Source organism: Myxocyprinus asiaticus, chromosome 44, assembly GCF_019703515.2.
Source record: "Myxocyprinus asiaticus isolate MX2 ecotype Aquarium Trade chromosome 44, UBuf_Myxa_2, whole genome shotgun sequence".
NCBI lineage: Eukaryota > Metazoa > Chordata > Actinopteri > Cypriniformes > Catostomidae > Myxocyprinus > Myxocyprinus asiaticus.
In genome coordinates this window covers 19,751,007-19,768,097 of record NC_059387.1, presented here as the reverse complement: position 1 = coordinate 19,768,097, position 17,091 = coordinate 19,751,007, and the positions used below count along the sequence as shown (strand labels likewise).

At 38.4% G+C, this 17,091-nt stretch overlaps 1 protein-coding gene across 2 annotated transcripts in view; it reads left to right on the top strand.

The window, feature by feature from the left end:
* The window catches only part of LOC127434270 (tumor necrosis factor receptor superfamily member 11A-like), a 51,836-nt gene that overhangs the window by 31,087 nt on the left and 3,658 nt on the right, over window positions 1-17,091 (top strand). The window contains exons 2-9 of one of the 2 annotated variants that reach the window (XM_051686881.1): window positions 3,209-3,281; window positions 4,952-5,077; window positions 5,201-5,347; window positions 8,382-8,466; window positions 8,875-8,951; window positions 15,018-15,125; window positions 15,214-15,263; window positions 15,772-16,486. In XM_051686881.1, coding sequence (XP_051542841.1) covers window positions 3,209-3,281; window positions 4,952-5,077; window positions 5,201-5,347; window positions 8,382-8,466; window positions 8,875-8,951; window positions 15,018-15,125; window positions 15,214-15,263; window positions 15,772-16,486 — 1,381 coding nt within the window. The remainder of the gene's footprint in view (window positions 1-3,208; window positions 3,282-4,951; window positions 5,078-5,200; window positions 5,348-8,381; window positions 8,467-8,874; window positions 8,952-15,017; window positions 15,126-15,213; window positions 15,264-15,771; window positions 16,487-17,091) is intronic. The other variant, XM_051686882.1, reaches the window with a different exon arrangement.

The following is a 17,091-nucleotide window of genomic DNA, read 5'->3' as shown; positions in this document are numbered from 1 at the left end:
CAGCGAGACTTCCGTCAAGCGCAGGTTTACATTGGAAAATGGTTGAAAAACAGCGCAGACAGACGTAGAAACGCCTCCGGTGTAAACGGCCCCGAATTAGGCTACTTTATAACTGCGTCTAAAAAACGCAGCTGTGAAAACAACAGCAAGACGCGGCGGTCAAACACGTCCGTGTGAACGGCCCCTTAACGAGCTGGCTGACAGACAGCACTTTCCAAAGGAGCTCAGCTCAGAATTTGATGCTCAAAGATGCCAGTAGTTTTCAAGCAGGCAGATTAAAATTTTCACTGCACTTTTGCCTGAAGTTTGCTCTGTTGCACAGTTTGTGGGGAACTGCACGTGGAAGTGGATGCTTCTGGGACTCTGCTTTGGTCATGTTGTTTTAAATGGTTCTAACCAAAAGTGCGCTGCGCGTGGGCTTTATTTTCTGAAGAATCATTGAAAGTTTTCCCAAAATGTAAATGTGATCTTCATGAAATGTAAATTATCATTGTCATGAATTGTGTAAGACAGGTAGGGATGTGTGGTCACTCAAAAAGTCCAGCTTCTGTAGCCTTTCATTGACCATTTACATATAAACTTTTTGATGCAATTGTATAGGACACAGAGTGAAATCGTAGAGTTTTGTTCCATCTTCCACAGCTCAAAACATGTAATATTATAAATGTTTTGTATTGTTAACTTAATAGCTAATAGTCTACTAAATATCTTACATATTCTGGTTTGTGATGCATGAGCAGTTCTTATAGATCCAACTTATGTCTCCATTGTTGTCATTCACTTGATTTTTATCATTAATTCATTAATTCATGTCAGTCAGTAAATAAATCTTAGTAGACTTTTTTAGTTACTGTATCTATCTGTCCTATCAGGTCAAAAGTTTTAGCTTGTTTTCTATTGCATCACAGGCAGGTCTGAACATGTGTTTGCCAGTATGTAGATTTATGAAGGGAAAAAAATAGGGCCAGTATCTGGAAGAAAGTTCTTTCTGAAACACTGTGCTTCTTTCAACCTTCCAAACTGAGTAAATGTTGAAAGTGTATTCTTCATATAATGGACTAGAATTGACTTGACAAGTTTGTGGTGCTTGTTTAGGTTGGTAAAGGTCTTTAAAAGCTTAAGTTGGATTCTATTATACAATTATTTTCAGGTACAGTTCCATTTCTACACATGTATTTTACCAGTGTATTTCTACCTTTTTTTCTTTGCATACATATTGTGTACACATAGGATGCAAAGCAGTGAACTTGATTGAACTTATAAAATTACTAGAATTGCAGTGAATATGAACATCTTGTGCTAAACATGGCGAGATTCTGTGAGAAAGAACTCAGTGTGTCCGGTGCATTTTTTTCGAACATATAATTTTTCAGGGCGTCACTGACCATGATCTTATTTATTTAGTCAAAGAAAATACATTGTGTCACTTACAGTCATATAGAGAGGGGTCAGAAATGAACTCTGGACATTCCTATGGGTTTCCTGTGTGTTTAATTAATTATTTTTTATTTATTTATTTTTTTTTTGTCATGCATCCATCACTACAATGTCCTTAGAAAAAACGAGAGGAAAGTGAGAAAAGATTATTTTCAATTACTGTACTAAATTCACTGTAAATGTTTCAAATGGAATACAATCACTGAAAGGAGATTTGCATTTCATTATTTTCATTAGGCACACTATAAAGAATAAAATATAGGTTGAACATTGAGTTGTCACTAATAGGGAAATATGCCAAGGGATAGGATGCAACCAGTTTCATAATTTGAATAAAGTTGTTGTTTTTTCCTCATGAGTAAAAGACTCCTGTTTAGGCAAAGGTTGCCATGTCATCGTCAACAAATTTTATAAGGAAAAATTATGTCCTCTTGAATTTCCATGATACACATGGATTTTTCCCACTGAGCTGATGGATAAATCCACTGATCAATTATCGATTCCAGGAAATTGGAATTAGACCGATTATGTTCACGTCAGGAAGTTTTGCTTCTTTCGTCATATTAGGTGCCTTGTTTTAGAGAGATAAAGGGAACTTTCATATTTAATAAATCATATTCTCTTGTAAACATTAGTTCTCTGCCTTTTCTCTAATTTCAAAATGTCTGTTGTGTATGTTGGCTGGAATACAAAAACTTTTTGTATGGCTTTGCCAGTGGGGGATTTGAAAGCATTTGTACTGCACTCTGCAAAAAAAGTTGAATTTGAGTATTAATTTCAAACTATTTTAACGGTCTACTAAGCAACAGCGACTACTTCAGCCAAGTCCTTTCCATGATCCCGCTCACCTCCACTGAGAGAGCAGTATGCTGAGCCTGGCACTATTCATCATTTTTATTGTCTTATATATGAGTGACCACTGGATTTTCTCAGATTTGCACTGAATCAAAGGATTGCATTTAATTTTGCCCTGCTGTTAAACCGTGGAATGCCTTTGTGGTATCTGGAGGGATGTGGGTGGTGTTTTTTGCCCTCTTTCCTTTTTTTTTAATATCCTACAGAGTGCTCTGAGTTGGGCAATACCCCTGTCATATACACACACAATCACACGCACTCCCCCGCTCTCTTTCTTTCAGTGATTCATTTGCCATTCAAATGATTTCCTTTATTATCGTCATTATAACAAGTGTGAGTGTTTCAACAGGCTAAATTTTTTTTTTTTTTGTGGCCCCCAAAAATAATTTGGACACTTACGGTACACAACATTTATTTTAAAGAAAGGTAGCATAAAGTAAAATAACTTTAGTAGATCTTGTCCATATTAATGTGATGAACTTCACCTGTGGTTACTGTGCTAGGACACCTGTGCGAACACCAGGGTAACTGACTTCATACATCCACTAAAAATCCCATTGAGACTAATTGGTTTAATGTAATTAGAAAAATGTTAGTAAGAAGTTAGTTCTGAGAAAAAGCATAGCTCCATTTGTTTGTAGATACCAGTTGGTTTGATATTTTGTATCTAATGCAATGAAATTCATACATTTTGAGGCCACTATATGTACTATGGTAAGAAATTAATTAGTAAGTTTTGGATTATTGACAGTTAATTCATATATTGTAATGACACCTACATGATCTTTTGACATCTGATATTTTGATTTAGACCTTTTGTCTCTCTCCCATGATAAACATCTGTAACTAAAGCCTCCCATGGGTGATTTGGGAGGCTGCACAATTAACTCACAGTTTGTTTAACTGTTCATTGCAGGCAGGATTGGCCATAAACTGCCTCCAATACCAGTATGAATACAACAGAACCTGCTGCAGTAAATGTGAACCAGGTGAGCAGTAATACCTATAAACTAGTTAATTCTACTGTGGATAAGACACTATAGTAATGGCTCAATGTCAGCTGACTACGGGAATAAGCTTTAGACACTATCCATCTACACTGCCTGGCCAAAAAAAAAGTCGCAGTTTGAATTTAAATAAGCAGATACTTAAGAGCATATGATTGGAATATTAATTGAAAAAGAGTGATTAATATGTTTCAGCTGGAAACAATTCTTTTAACCCTAACTGATGCAGTGTGTAGCTTCTCATTTCTTAAACAACCATGTCGGAAGATGTATCCCGTGGTCGTGGAAAAGATGTTACTGTGTTTCAGAGGGGGCAAATTATTGGCCTGCATCAAGAAAAGAAAACAACTAAGGAGATTGCTGAAATCACTGGAATTGGGTTAAGAACTGTCCACCGCATTAAAGTGGTGAACCATCAGCTTCGTGAAAGAAATGTGGTCGGAAAAAAATCTCTAATGATCGTGATTGGAGATCACTAAAACGCTTGAAGTCACATTGTAAAAAATCAACAGTAGAACTCACGGCTATATTTAAAAGTGAAAATGCACAATGCGATATGAAATTAAAAGATTGGGACTAAACAGCTGTGTGGCCACAAGAAAGCCACTTGTTAGTGAAGCTAATCAGATAAAACAACTTAAATTTGCTAGGGAGCATAAAGATTGGACTGTGAAGCAATGGAAAAAGGTAATGTGGTCTGATGAGTCCAGATTTACCCTATTCCAAAGTGATGGGCACGTCAGGGTATGAAGGGAAGCACATGAAGCAATGCACCCGTCATGCATAGTGCCCACTGTACAAGCCTCTGGAGGCAGTGTTATGATCTGGGGTTGCTTCAATTGGTCAGCTCTAGGCTCAGCAACATTATGCGGCAATAAAATGAAGTAAACTGACTGACTACCTGAATGTACTGAATGACCAGGTTATCCCATCAATTAATTTTTTCTTCGGCACGGGCATATTCCAGGACAGCAATGCCAAGATTCATCGGGCTCAAATTGTGAAAGAATGGTTCAGGGAGCATGAGGAATCATTTTCATAGATGAATTGGCCACCACAGAGTCCTGACCTTAACCCCATTGAAAGTTTTTGGGATGTGCTGGAGAAGACTTAACGGAGTGGTTCGACTCTCCCGTCATCAATACAAGATCTCAGACAAAAATAAATGCAATAAATGTTGTGACGTTGTATAAGGTTGTTGAAACTTTGCCATGACGAATGCACGCTGTAATCAAAGCTAAAGGCGGTCCAATGAAATTTTAGAGTATGCAACTTTTTTTTTGGCCAGGCAGTGTATTTGACAGTAAAGATAGTTGTGTGAGTATAGCAAATTCATAGGAAAGACAAGGTCAGGTTTAAAAAGAGATAAAACTGCTAGGCTGCTGCTCATTTTTCCCATTTGAAAAGCAGAAGGATGGGAGAAAGAGGAAGAGGTCTTCCACACCCACATGAAATATGCCCTAAAAGATCTCTACTACCCACTTCTGCAGAGATTTCTCTGCATTCAGTATTTGAAATCTGTTTTCCAATCATTAGAACAGAAAACCCATTATAGACTTTTAACAAGGAGGTATGCATACTTATAAATTAGATCAGTTCTCACTGAAGTCTTTAATTGTGTAATTCATTTCATGAATTTCTTTTGAATACAGGAAAGTATGTTTTCGCGCATTGCACTGGCAGCTCGCACACAATGTGTCGTGATTGTGGCAGTGATGAGTACCAGCCAGACTGGAACAGTGAGATGAAATGTATTCCTCAGAAGTTCTGCGATGAAGGTCAGTCATCTATCATTGTCATATAATATGTGTGTATGGACAGAAAATTTTGCATTCTCTTCAATGTCGATTTATGTTTTTTTGCATCATTTTTGCACACCTGCCACTTATCATCCACTGCAGGTAAAGGGTTTTACCGCACCCGTCCACACAACCCCATAGCGGCTGAACCCTGTCGGTGCAAACAGGGTTTCCACTGTTCTCTGATCAACTGCGAGTACTGTGAGGCAATTAAAAAATGCCCTGCTGGAGAAGGGGTTGTGATACGTGGTAAGACTCTGTTGTGTCTGTTCACAAACAATTCCAGACCAATCTTAGGGTAAAATCGCTGAATGTTTTGTCTGCTAAAATTGGTGTCTATGCTTTCCCAATGTCCAAACTGCCCCCAGTGGCCAAAGCTGGAACTACAGTTATGTGCATGCGCAACAGTGCTCCTGATAGCAAAACTGTGTTCACTTACTTTTTTAAATGGATGTGACATGAAAGGCATAGCACATCTGACCTTCTGAAAGATTTGAGTAGCAATTACATTAATATACTTCTTACCCAAACCCTAACAGTACTGAGACCAAAACAGCATTCTTACAGTTACGTCTGTGCAAATTTAGCTAGTTGGAGATCAAAAGGGATGTGTCATCAAAGGCACGTTGGAGGCGATATTCAGGGCTTGAACATTCATCGCTTGGTGATTGTCCAGAATTCGGCACATTGGGTCTGACTTTAGTCATTTCAAGTCAATCAATTAAATTATAAATCATTTTATTTATAAAGCACAATAAAAAACAAAAAACAACAGTAGTTGACCACTGTGCTGTAAAACCACATATACAGTACAAGAGGACATGACACTCATAAATTAAACACAAAACAACACACAATACACTCTAATGTTGATCATAATCCAGGGCAAAGAAATAAGTCTTTGAAATCTGAAAATTTACTTAAATTCAAATATTGTGGAAAGTCATTTTTATTTGTATAGTGCTTTCATTAATATATGCCTACATTGTTTCAAAGCAGCTTTACAGAAGGTCATTCTGTAATGTCTTAAATGGCTTATAGAAAGCCATGCCTTAATGTCTTAGTCTTTAAGTTGGTGGAAAAACATTCAGAACTCTCACATCAATTTCCAGTGTGATCATGTTGGTTGGTCAGAAGGAAATGTATGGGCTTTTATGGGTACACTGTAAAGAGTGGTAAACAGCAATTGTTACCTAAAGGAGGTATTTCTACTTGATCTAACCCTTAACATTAGTTTTGAATAAAATTCATCTTGAATAAATTCAGGTTGTTACAGTGATGTTAAATAATATTTTTTACTTGAATCAAACCAGTTCATTTAGATGTTACCACATTAAGCTAATTTTTAGGTTATAATATTTTCAGTGTAAAAAAATAATAATCAAACTTTAATTCTCATGCTGATAAAACTGGGATAAAATATATATATATAAAACTCAGCAAAAAAAATAAAAGAAACGTCCTCTCACTTTCAACTGCTTTTATTTTCAGCAAACTTATCATGTGTAAATATTTGTATGAACATAAAAAGATTCAACAACTAAGACATAAACTGAAAAAGTTTCACAGACATGTGACTAACAGAAATGGAATAATGTGTCCCTGAACAAAGTGGGGATCAAACGTAACAGTATCTGTTGTGGCCACCAGCTGCATTAAGTACTGCAGTGCATCTCCTCCTCATGGACTGCACCAGATTTGCCAGTTCTTGCTGTGAGATGTTACCACACTCTTCCAGCAAGGCACTTGCAAGTTCCCAGACATTTCTGGGGGGAATGGCCCTAGCCCTTACCCTCCGATCCAACAGGTCCCAGATGTGCTCAATGGGATTGAGATCTGGGCTCTTTGCAGAACATTGACATTCCTGTTTTGCAGGAAATCACACACAGAACGAGCAGTGTGACTGGTGGAATTGTCATGCTGGAGGGTCAGGTCAGGATGAGCCTGCAGGAAGGGTACCACATGAGGTAGGAGGATGTCTTCCCTGTAACGCACAGTGTTGAGATTGCCTGCAATGACAACAAACTCAGTCCGATGATGCTGTGACACACCGCCCCAGACCATGACGGACCCTCCACCTCCAAATTGATCCTGCTCCAGAGTACAGGCCTCGGTGTAACGCTCTTTCCTTCAACCATAAACGCAAGTCCAACCATCACCCCTGGTGAGACAAAACAGTGACTCGTCTGTGAAGAGCACTTTTTGCCAGTCCTGTCTGGTCCAGCGTAGGTGGGTTTGTGCCCATAGGCAACGTTGTTGCCGGTGATGTCTGGAAAGGACCTGCCTTACAACAGGCCTACAAGCCCTCAGTCCAGCCTCTCTCAGCCTATTGCGGACAGTCTGAGCACGGATGGAGGGATTGTGCATTCCTGGTGTAACTCGGGCAGTTGTTGCTGCCATCCTGTACCTGTCCCGCAGGTGTGATATTCGGATGTACTGATCCTATGCAGGTGTTGTTACATGTGGTCTGCCACTGCGAGGACGATCAGCTGTCCTTCCTGTCTCCCTGTAGCGCTGTCTTAGGCATCTCACAATACGGATATTGCAATTTATTGCCCTGGCCACATCTGCAGTCCTCATGCCTACATGCAGCATGCTTAAGGCACGTTCACGCAGATGAGCAGGGACACTGGGCATCTTTCTTTGGTGTTTTTCAGAGTCAGTGGAAAGGTCTCTTTAGTGTCCTAAGTTTTTATAACTGTGACCTTAATTGCCTACTGTCTGTAAGCTGTTAGTGTCTTAATGACCGTTTCACAGGTGCCTGTTCATTAATTGTTTATGGTTCATTGAACAAGCATGGAAAACATGTTTAAACCCTTTACAATAAAGATCTGCAAAGTTATTTGGATTTTTACAAAATTATCTTTAATATACAGTGTCCTGAAAAAGGGAAGTTTCTTTTTTTTGCTGAGTTTATATATTGGTAGTTTTTGGTGGTTTGGAAAGCCTTTCTTCATACGTTTGCTTTAAGAAGCATTAATTTTTCTTCTTCTAAAATACTTTTAGATAGATGCATCTTTACGCATAACTGAGTGCAGTAAATTACTGGCTTCTCCAGCTCTGTGGTTTTGAGCCCCGGGTTTAGTGCCAAGTGGAAAGAAACATTATAATACAGTTGACAGAAATGGATCTGGCTGCACTTTAGTTTACATTTTCTCTTTAGTATCTTGATGTGTACACTCCAGTTAAAATTAAAAGACATGCTATCTGTCTGTCTGTCCATCCATCTATCTATCTACGTATCTATCCTAAAATCCTTTATCTCTATCTCTCTTCATTTAAGAGAATGGCAGAGCTTCCTGTGTCTCATGTCAATATGGATTTTTCTCTGAATCCCTGTCAATAGAAGCCTGCAAGAAATGGACAGAGTGAGTATATTCTCTATAGGCCTAAGCACCCAGAAGTCAATACAATAACAACACCATATGGTTAACAACAGCTGGGAGTGTATGCCACAAAGATGCTTACTCTGTGAGTCACAAACACAGATTTGCATTTTAACAGGACTCATTTGCAAAGTCACAGCTCTCATTCTCACGGGCACTCTTTGTCTGGGGAAGGTTGCAGGCATGCTCAGTCATTTTTAAAAGCCCCCGCAGTCTTACCGCACTGTAGTATTATGATTAATTTCTCCACCACTTCCCCTAGAAAGATCAAATTTTCTTTGTGCTCACTGTATTTGAGGTTACTTTTAGTGGAGAATATTGAGACTGATTAAACCAGGAGTGACCATGCTCTCAAGCCTCCCTGCATTGATATGTCTAACTGTTTTCCAGCTGTAAAGCCATCGGCAAGACCGAGAAACAGCCAGGAAGCAGTAAGACAGATGTGGTGTGTGGACTCCATTCTCCTGGTAAGTTATGTAAAATGTTTACATTCAGCCTCAGGAGTTGTTTAGCTGTTAGGAGTATGGTTTTTAAAGGAATTTGTATAGAACAAACCAGTTTTGTGAGAAGGTTCCGCTGACAATTTAATCAAGTCAATCAAACCTCAAATGATGGTATATTATGGAATAGTGGCTCCAGAAATAATTGGACACTTTTGGACATTTACAGTAAGTCACACTCAAAATTGTATGCATTTCATTGCATTAGATACAAAATATCAAATTGGCACCTGCAAACTAATGATGCAATGATTAAAAATTAAGGTTCTTTATCAGCATTTATGGTTCCATGAATAGCTTTTAAAATCCATGGAACCTTCCCATTGCACAAAAGGCTCTTTGTAGTTGGGAAAAGGTTCTTTAGACTGGAAAATAGTTCTTTAAAATGGTTCTTTTAAGAAAGTTTCTTTGGGGAACCAAATATGGTTCTTCAGTGGCATCGCTGCGAAACCCTTTTTGGAACCTTTGTTTTTAAGAGTGTAAACCTTTTCTTAGAACTAACTTCACTTTTCTTAGCCATTTCTTTATTTACTTTTAACCAACTGGTCCCTAAAAAGTAATTTTAAAGACATTTCCCCTCAAGTTCACTTAGGTTTCCTAGCAGATTAACTACAGGTGTACAGAAGTTCAGGATATTTACACTGAACCATTAATGTTTTACGACAAGAAAGTGTCCAAATATATATATATATATATTTATACAGGGTTGGGGAGTAACGGAATACATGTAACGGGATTACGTATTACAGTTAGAATACAGTTACATTCAAAATGTATTTTGATTACTGAAGAGATTACTTAGCATTTTATTGTCATTTGTTTAATTTAATATTTAGTCCTTTTCAGATGGAAAACATTTATATGTATAAATGATGCGATCCAAAGTGCATCTGAACAGCGGTGAAACACTTTCTTATGATGCGTTACATTCATACGAGCAGACAGAGAAGTAAGTTTGAAGTAAGTTTGGAGCAGAAGAAATAGAAATAAACCTCGTGTAAATTGTCAGCTTTACGCTAAGCTAAAATGCTATTTCTAGCCATTTTACATGCACATGTTACCAGGCACGATCATAGTTTTTTATCAAGAAAATTCACATTGGATCATAATTTCTTTTTTTCTAGTAAGACCTTTGATATTAGGGCAAAAATCGTATTCTTGATAATAATTTTTTTATTGTTTTTCTGTAAAAATATCTAAAAATCCTTAAAACAAGATCAATTTGATTGATCTTGTTTTAGAAACAACACTGCATAAGATATTTAAGAAAATACATATCTTTTCAGAGAATGTATTTTTAACGTGTATTTTGTCTTATTGTACTGGCAGAGTTTTTATAGTCAAAACAAGTGAAAAAATCTACCAGCGCTGAAGTAATCCAAAGTATTTAGAATACGTTACTGACCTTGAGTAATCTAATGGAATACATTACAAATTACATTTTACAGCATGTATTCTGTAATCTGTAGTGGACTACATTTCAAAAGTAACCCTCCCAACCCTGTGTATATATACAGTGTGTGTATATATATATATATATATATATATATATATATATATATATATATATATATATATATATCATATATACATGCATACACACACACTACCGGTCAAAAGTTTTGAAACACTTGACTGAAATGTTTCTCATGATCTTAAAAATCTTTTGATCTGAAGGCGTATGCTTAAATGTTTGAAATTAGTTTTGTAGACAAAAATATAATTGTGCCATCATATTAATTTATTTCATTATAAAACTAAAATTTAATAAAAAATAAAAAAAAGTTTTTGAAATTGATGACTTGGACCAAATAATAAAGAAAAGCAGCCAATAAGTGCCCAACATAGATGGGAACTCCTTCAATACTGTTTAAAAAGCATCCCAGGGTGATACCTCAAGAAGTTGGTTGAGAAAATGTCAACAGTACATGTCTGCAAATTCTAGGCAAAGGGTGACTACTTTGAAGATGCTAAAATATAACACAGTTTTGATTTATTTTGGATTTTGTTTAGTCACAGTTCAGTGGCCCAACTGTCACCCTATCAAATGCCTTTTTGGCATCAAGTGAGATGGCAGCGATTGGGGTCCAATCATTCGCTACTGACCACATAATATTTATAAAACATCTAATATTATCAGTGAACTATGACCACGAATAAACCCCACTTGATCTATATGTATAAGAGATGTAATTACTATTTGCTTCATCAATTAGCCAGAATTTTAGACAATATTTTTACATCTAACTGGATCAGGGAAATTGGATGATAACTTTTACACTCATTTGGGTCTTTATCTTTTTTAAGAATGAGACTGATCAGGGCTGGTTGGCGGTAGTTCACCTTTCTTTAATGACTGTGTGTAAACTTCTAACATAAGTGGAGCCAGTTCTGTGACATAAGATCTATCAAATTCTGCAGCAAAACCATCTGGCCCTTGTGCCTTACCCGTTGGCAAGGCTTCAATTACCTCAATAAGCTCCTCCAAAGTAATAGAGTCAAGAACATCTTTTTGATCACTTGTCAATTTAGGGAGTTCTAATGGCTCTACAAAGTTGCTAATATCCTTATCGGTACACATAGATGTGGAGCTATAAAGATCGAAATAGAATTCTTTAAAGGCTTAATTAATATCTGTGGCAGAAGTAAATATATTGCCTCCAGAAGACAACCCTGAAGGAATGGTGGAAAAAAAAACTCTCTCTGTTTTATGGATCTGGCAAGACGTTTCCCAGCTTTGTCCCCCCACTCAAAGTATGTCTGTCTTGCCCTGAATAACGAAAACTCTACCTTCTGTGACAAAATAGTATTGTATCTATACTTTAGCTGAGTCAACTCTCTAAGAGATGACATTCTGCGCTTCAGCTCTGTTTCAGCACTTTTAATACTTTTCAAATTCTATGAATTCCTGTGCTTTGATCTTTTTAATGAATGAGGCATATCGTATGATCTGCCCCCTAATAACTGCCTTAAGTGCCTCCCATGCCACGCCCACAGAGGACACTGAGGACCAATTGGTTTCTACATAAACACTGACTTCTGTCTTTAAAATTTGTTGAAATGCTGGGTCCTGTAGAAGGGATTAAAAGTGCTTGTATTAAAGCGCCATCTGTATGATTTTGTTTTCTGTACATGTGGCAATATCCCTAAACACATTAAAGCATGATCTGAAAATAAAATAGTCCCAATTGAGCAGTCATTGGGAGATGGAGTAAGTGACTCATTAATAAACTGATGAAAAAAAGGCATAGTTTCTTCCAGATGGATTCAGGAGTCTCCAAATGTCTGTAAGACCAAGATTTTTACACATCCTCTGTAGTTTCAACGTTGCTCTTTATGGGTCTACACACCTTTGTATCACTAAGATCAAGGACTGGATCCATTAAAAGATTGAAGTCTCCACCCAAAACCATATCATGAAGGATCCCAGCTGCTTGTAACTTTCCTTCAAGATCTATAAAAAAGTTCTGATCATCAGCGTTGGGTGCATAAATATTAGCCAAAATAAGGTTTTGCCCCTGTATTTCAGCCAAAACAATAATGACTATTAAATTGTAAATGCTTACTTATCAATGTGGTGACTCCCATGCTCTTACTCTAACCAGCACTACAAAACACATGCCCAACCAAGTTTTTCAGCTTCCTGTGGAGAAAGGTGTGATTCTTGAAGAAACACTATATCAAATTTTTTACTCTTTTTATTTTTTATTTATTTTTTATCTCCTTTTCTCCCCAATTTGGAATGCCCTATTCCCACTCCTTAGTAGGTCCTCATGGTGGCGTGGTTACTCACCTCAATCCGGTTGGTGGAGGACAAGTCTCAGTTGCCTCCGCTTCTGAGACAGTAAATCCGTTCATCTTATCACGTGGCTCATTGTGCATGGCACCGCGGAGACTCCCAGCATGTGGAGGCTCATGCTATTCTCTGCAATCCACACACAACTTACCATGCACCCCATTGAGAGCGAGAACCACTAATCGCGACCACAAGGAGGTTACCCCATGTGACTCTACCCTCCCTAGCAACCGGGCCAATTTGGTTGTCTAGGAGACCTGGCTGGAGTCACTCAGCACACCCTGGATTCGAACTCGTGACTCCAGGGGTGGTAGTCAGTGCAATTTTTTTACTCTTAAAAAAAGATACCACCTTCCTTCTTTTTATAGGGTGCCCCAGCCCATTAACATTCCACGTGGAGAGAAACATTTTACCTATATTAAAGTGACATATTGACATGCAAATTGTGTACCCAATGATAAATTATAGACTACTATCCAACACTGATGCAATCACAAAATCCCCAACAACCCACAGAACAGAAGAAATTTAATTCAACCTTGCACATAACAGTCCCAACTGGTGTCCATCACTTGGAAATCCGATGGTCCATGCACACTCACAAGATTTTCCGTGACACTGTTGCTACCAGATTGCTCAAGTCCAGTGATTTTTACACACACACACACTCACGTATTCTTTCCCCTTAACATAAAGTGTGGCATTAAACTGTACATAAATGTGTTCAATAAAAAATAAAATAGGCCCCAGTAAACAATAACACCGAACCCACAAAGTGATCAAATGAGCTCAACAGCAAGTCAACAAAGGGAGAAAAAATAGAAGAAAAAAAGAAAAAATAGAGAGTCAGGCAGGAGCCAGTGGGCAGACAACAGAACAACAAACCCTCTCAGACTGTATCAGTAAAATGCACGATGTGTAGTTTGTATTGTTGATCAAGTGCAGGCAAAATTACCCACTCACATCATTGATTTAATGAAGACCATAGCTTGTTGGTGGCATGTAAAAGTCTTACGTCCATCATTGGTGTCAATTCTCAGCTTAGCAGGAAAAATCAGTGTGAAGTTTACCTTCTGTTGGTGCAGTAATTATTTACACTCTTTGAAACTGTCCCGCTTCGCTTGTGTCGCTCTAGCAAAGTCCGAAAAAACCATGATGTTGTGGTCCTCACAGCACAACTTGCCTTTATTCCTCGCCACTCTTTGAACAAAGTCTCTGTCAGCCGACCACAAGAATCTTGCCAGGATAGATCAGGGTCTGTCACCAGCCCTGGGAAGCTGACAGAGAGCTCTGTGTTCATGCGCTTTATCTCAACATCATTCTTGTGATCATGGTGGAAAGTTTCGCCTCCATAAATGTGATCGCTCAATGTATTTCTGCAAGGCCCTCCATGTCAGTCGAGATTTTCTTTAGTACTGCATAAATGTTCGAGAAATCCCAACCTAAGTCACAAAGCTCACTGTCTCTATCAACTGGACCTCTGCCATCATGATCCTGTGAGGCGTCTGACGTGTGAGAAAGTAAGTGCTTTTTAATGTCCCCACAGGCAGACGATTTCAAATTTTTTGACATCCTGCCCTCCCAGCACAGTTTAACAAACAAAACTATTACAGTTCTCACCGTTTAATATTGCTTAAAAGGATAATTGTAGCAAAGTTTAAGGAGAGCTCGCCTCTAAGCGATCAACCCTTGCATAGTGTTACATGACTCTCATTATACCCCCTTTTAATTAATGGGTTTGGCTATTTCAGGAAATAAAGTGAAGACAAATCCTAATGCTACAACATACAATGATATTCTAGAGAATTAAGTGGTTCCATCTTTGTGGCAACAGTTTGGGGAAGCCCCCTTTTAGTCACAACATGACAATGTCCCGGTGCAGTGCTTGAAGTGGGAAGTCTGACGGGTCACCCTTGGTAATTTCGCCATCCAATCGGGGGCTTATAGCCTCCTTAAACCTTACTGGCCCACTTCGAGCACTGTCCCTGTGCACAAAGGGAGGTCCAGAAAGAAACTACTGAGACTCCGTAGGCTCTGGTACTGATGAACTTGACTAGTCTAGTTTAATCCCAGCAGTCATATTTCAACATCTAGTGGAAGGTCTAGACTCTATAGAGTACCAACCCACTATTAATGTGATTGGTTTTGAATGTAAATGCTCAACAAACACATATGAGTGTCCACATGCTTTTGGCTATACAGTTTATTTAAACCTCCTCATTTTCATACTTTCCCAGGTCCTATGACACCCTGGGTGGTGGTGGCCATTCTCTCATTCATTATCGTGGTATCGCTGGTCGTTCTCTTCTTGTTCCGCTGTAAGGATAAGCTGAACTTCCTCTCAGGTAAATTTAGTTTAGTGTTTTGTTGGTTACACATAATGGCAGATTCTTGTCTATGTTGTTGATTAAAGCTTATTCTCTGACACCGCAGTAAATCTACGCACTTGTGTCCAAAACCTGAAAAGGAGCAGGAATCAGCAGGTGAGTTCATATTGAAAATCTGGGAATTATTTCATTTCACCAAGAAAATAAACAGATGAATTTAAAACAAAGGAAATGTATGATATGAATAAAGAAAAAAACTTTAAGATTCTGCTCTAGGTTACTAATCAAATGAAAGCAAATTTGTGCTTTTGATCATGTACGAAAGATTTCCTTGCTTCTATTGAAGCACATAGTGTAAGATGCTTCAGGGAACATTCTCAAATCATGCTGGGATAACATGGATCAACATCAAGTTTTGCACATACTTGTGAAGTCCATGCCAGCTTCAGTACATGCTGTACATACAACATCCAAAGAAATGTTTTAATTTATGTAAATTTTTCAATTCAAATTAATCTCATATTGTTATGCTTTTTGTAATGAATTTTTGTATAAATAGCATTTTCATTAGTGGTCTCAGACTTTTGCACCTATATAATATAATTGTATTGTAGTATAATTGTCAGTTCCAAAATAGCTTAAATGTTATATTTCTTTCTCTTAGGAAACTGTGATACCTTCATACCACTGTAGCAACGGTCCACAAACCTGTCCTCTTATTTGCCAAGAGAAAACCCCTCCAGAGTCCCTTATCATGTGTCCCACCACATTAACCATCACTGATGAAACCTCAAATTGCACAGACAGGGAACAAGACCAGGACCAAGCTGACACATCATCAGGCAGCTCCAGTGAGGACTCTCGAGATGGACCTGCGTCCCCACTGACAGGCAGCTCCTGCAGCTGTGCGTTCTCCAAGGAACCCATGGAGGTTGGAGAGAATGAGGACTGCAGTCAACTGGTGGCCACTGGTCTGGCAACATGCCTCTCCTGCAAGACAGGAGATGCTTTTGACACCAAAGGAGAAAATATGCAGGTCATCAACCTGACAAAGCCTTTGCTATGTGAGAACTGCTCCTCAGAGGGCCTGCCTGCTTGTGCTGGATGTGCTGACTGTGATTATGTGGATCTACAATGTTCCCAAGAGCTCTATCTGGACTACAGCAACCCTGCTGGTAAGAAAGCGATGTCAGAGATACAATATAGACAGAATGAACCTTGCTGCTGCAGCATAGACTCCACCACCATTCCTCCCCTGCCATCAGTCAGTGATAATGAGCAGGGACTGTCACTGATCGACAGTGAAGAGCGCAAACTGTCCGACCCGGATGCAGACACGGACTACCAGAACCAGTGCTCAGAGGCTGCTCTTACATCTGGTAATAAAACACATTCAGAAACAGCTTAAAGGCATGAACAGTGTTGTCTGTGCATCTGAGGTATTTTAAGTATTGCTTCATAGTGTAATAAACAGGATGCATTTAGAGGCCAGAGCACGTGTTTATCCCAGATTTACCAGCATTGTGATATGACTGTATTCCAATTGGAAAAATATGATGAAAGATTGGTCTTTCAGCAATGCACATAAAAAGCACAGTGTGACAATAGTTCATTTTCAGTGGTTTGATCATGTAACAGATGGCCAAGTTAACAAACTAGGTAACGCCCTTTTCTTCTAACCTTACAACAGTGCTAGAAGACAAGCTTTATGTGTAAGTTTCTTTACTAAGGATATATATATATATATATATATATAAAATTATAATTATATTAAATTAATTTTTATTAAAATAAAAAGTGTGTAATTTCTGCACCACCGGCATCAAAAAAAGGAACTGCAATAATGATGACTGTATACAAACAGGCTTCCAACCACTCTCCCTGTCTTCTGTTTGTCAGACAAACAGATAGTCCCATCCCCAAACTCACACCATTGGTTGAGCTAATGTTGCTGTGTCGGGCTGGTCGGTATGCTCAAACAAAT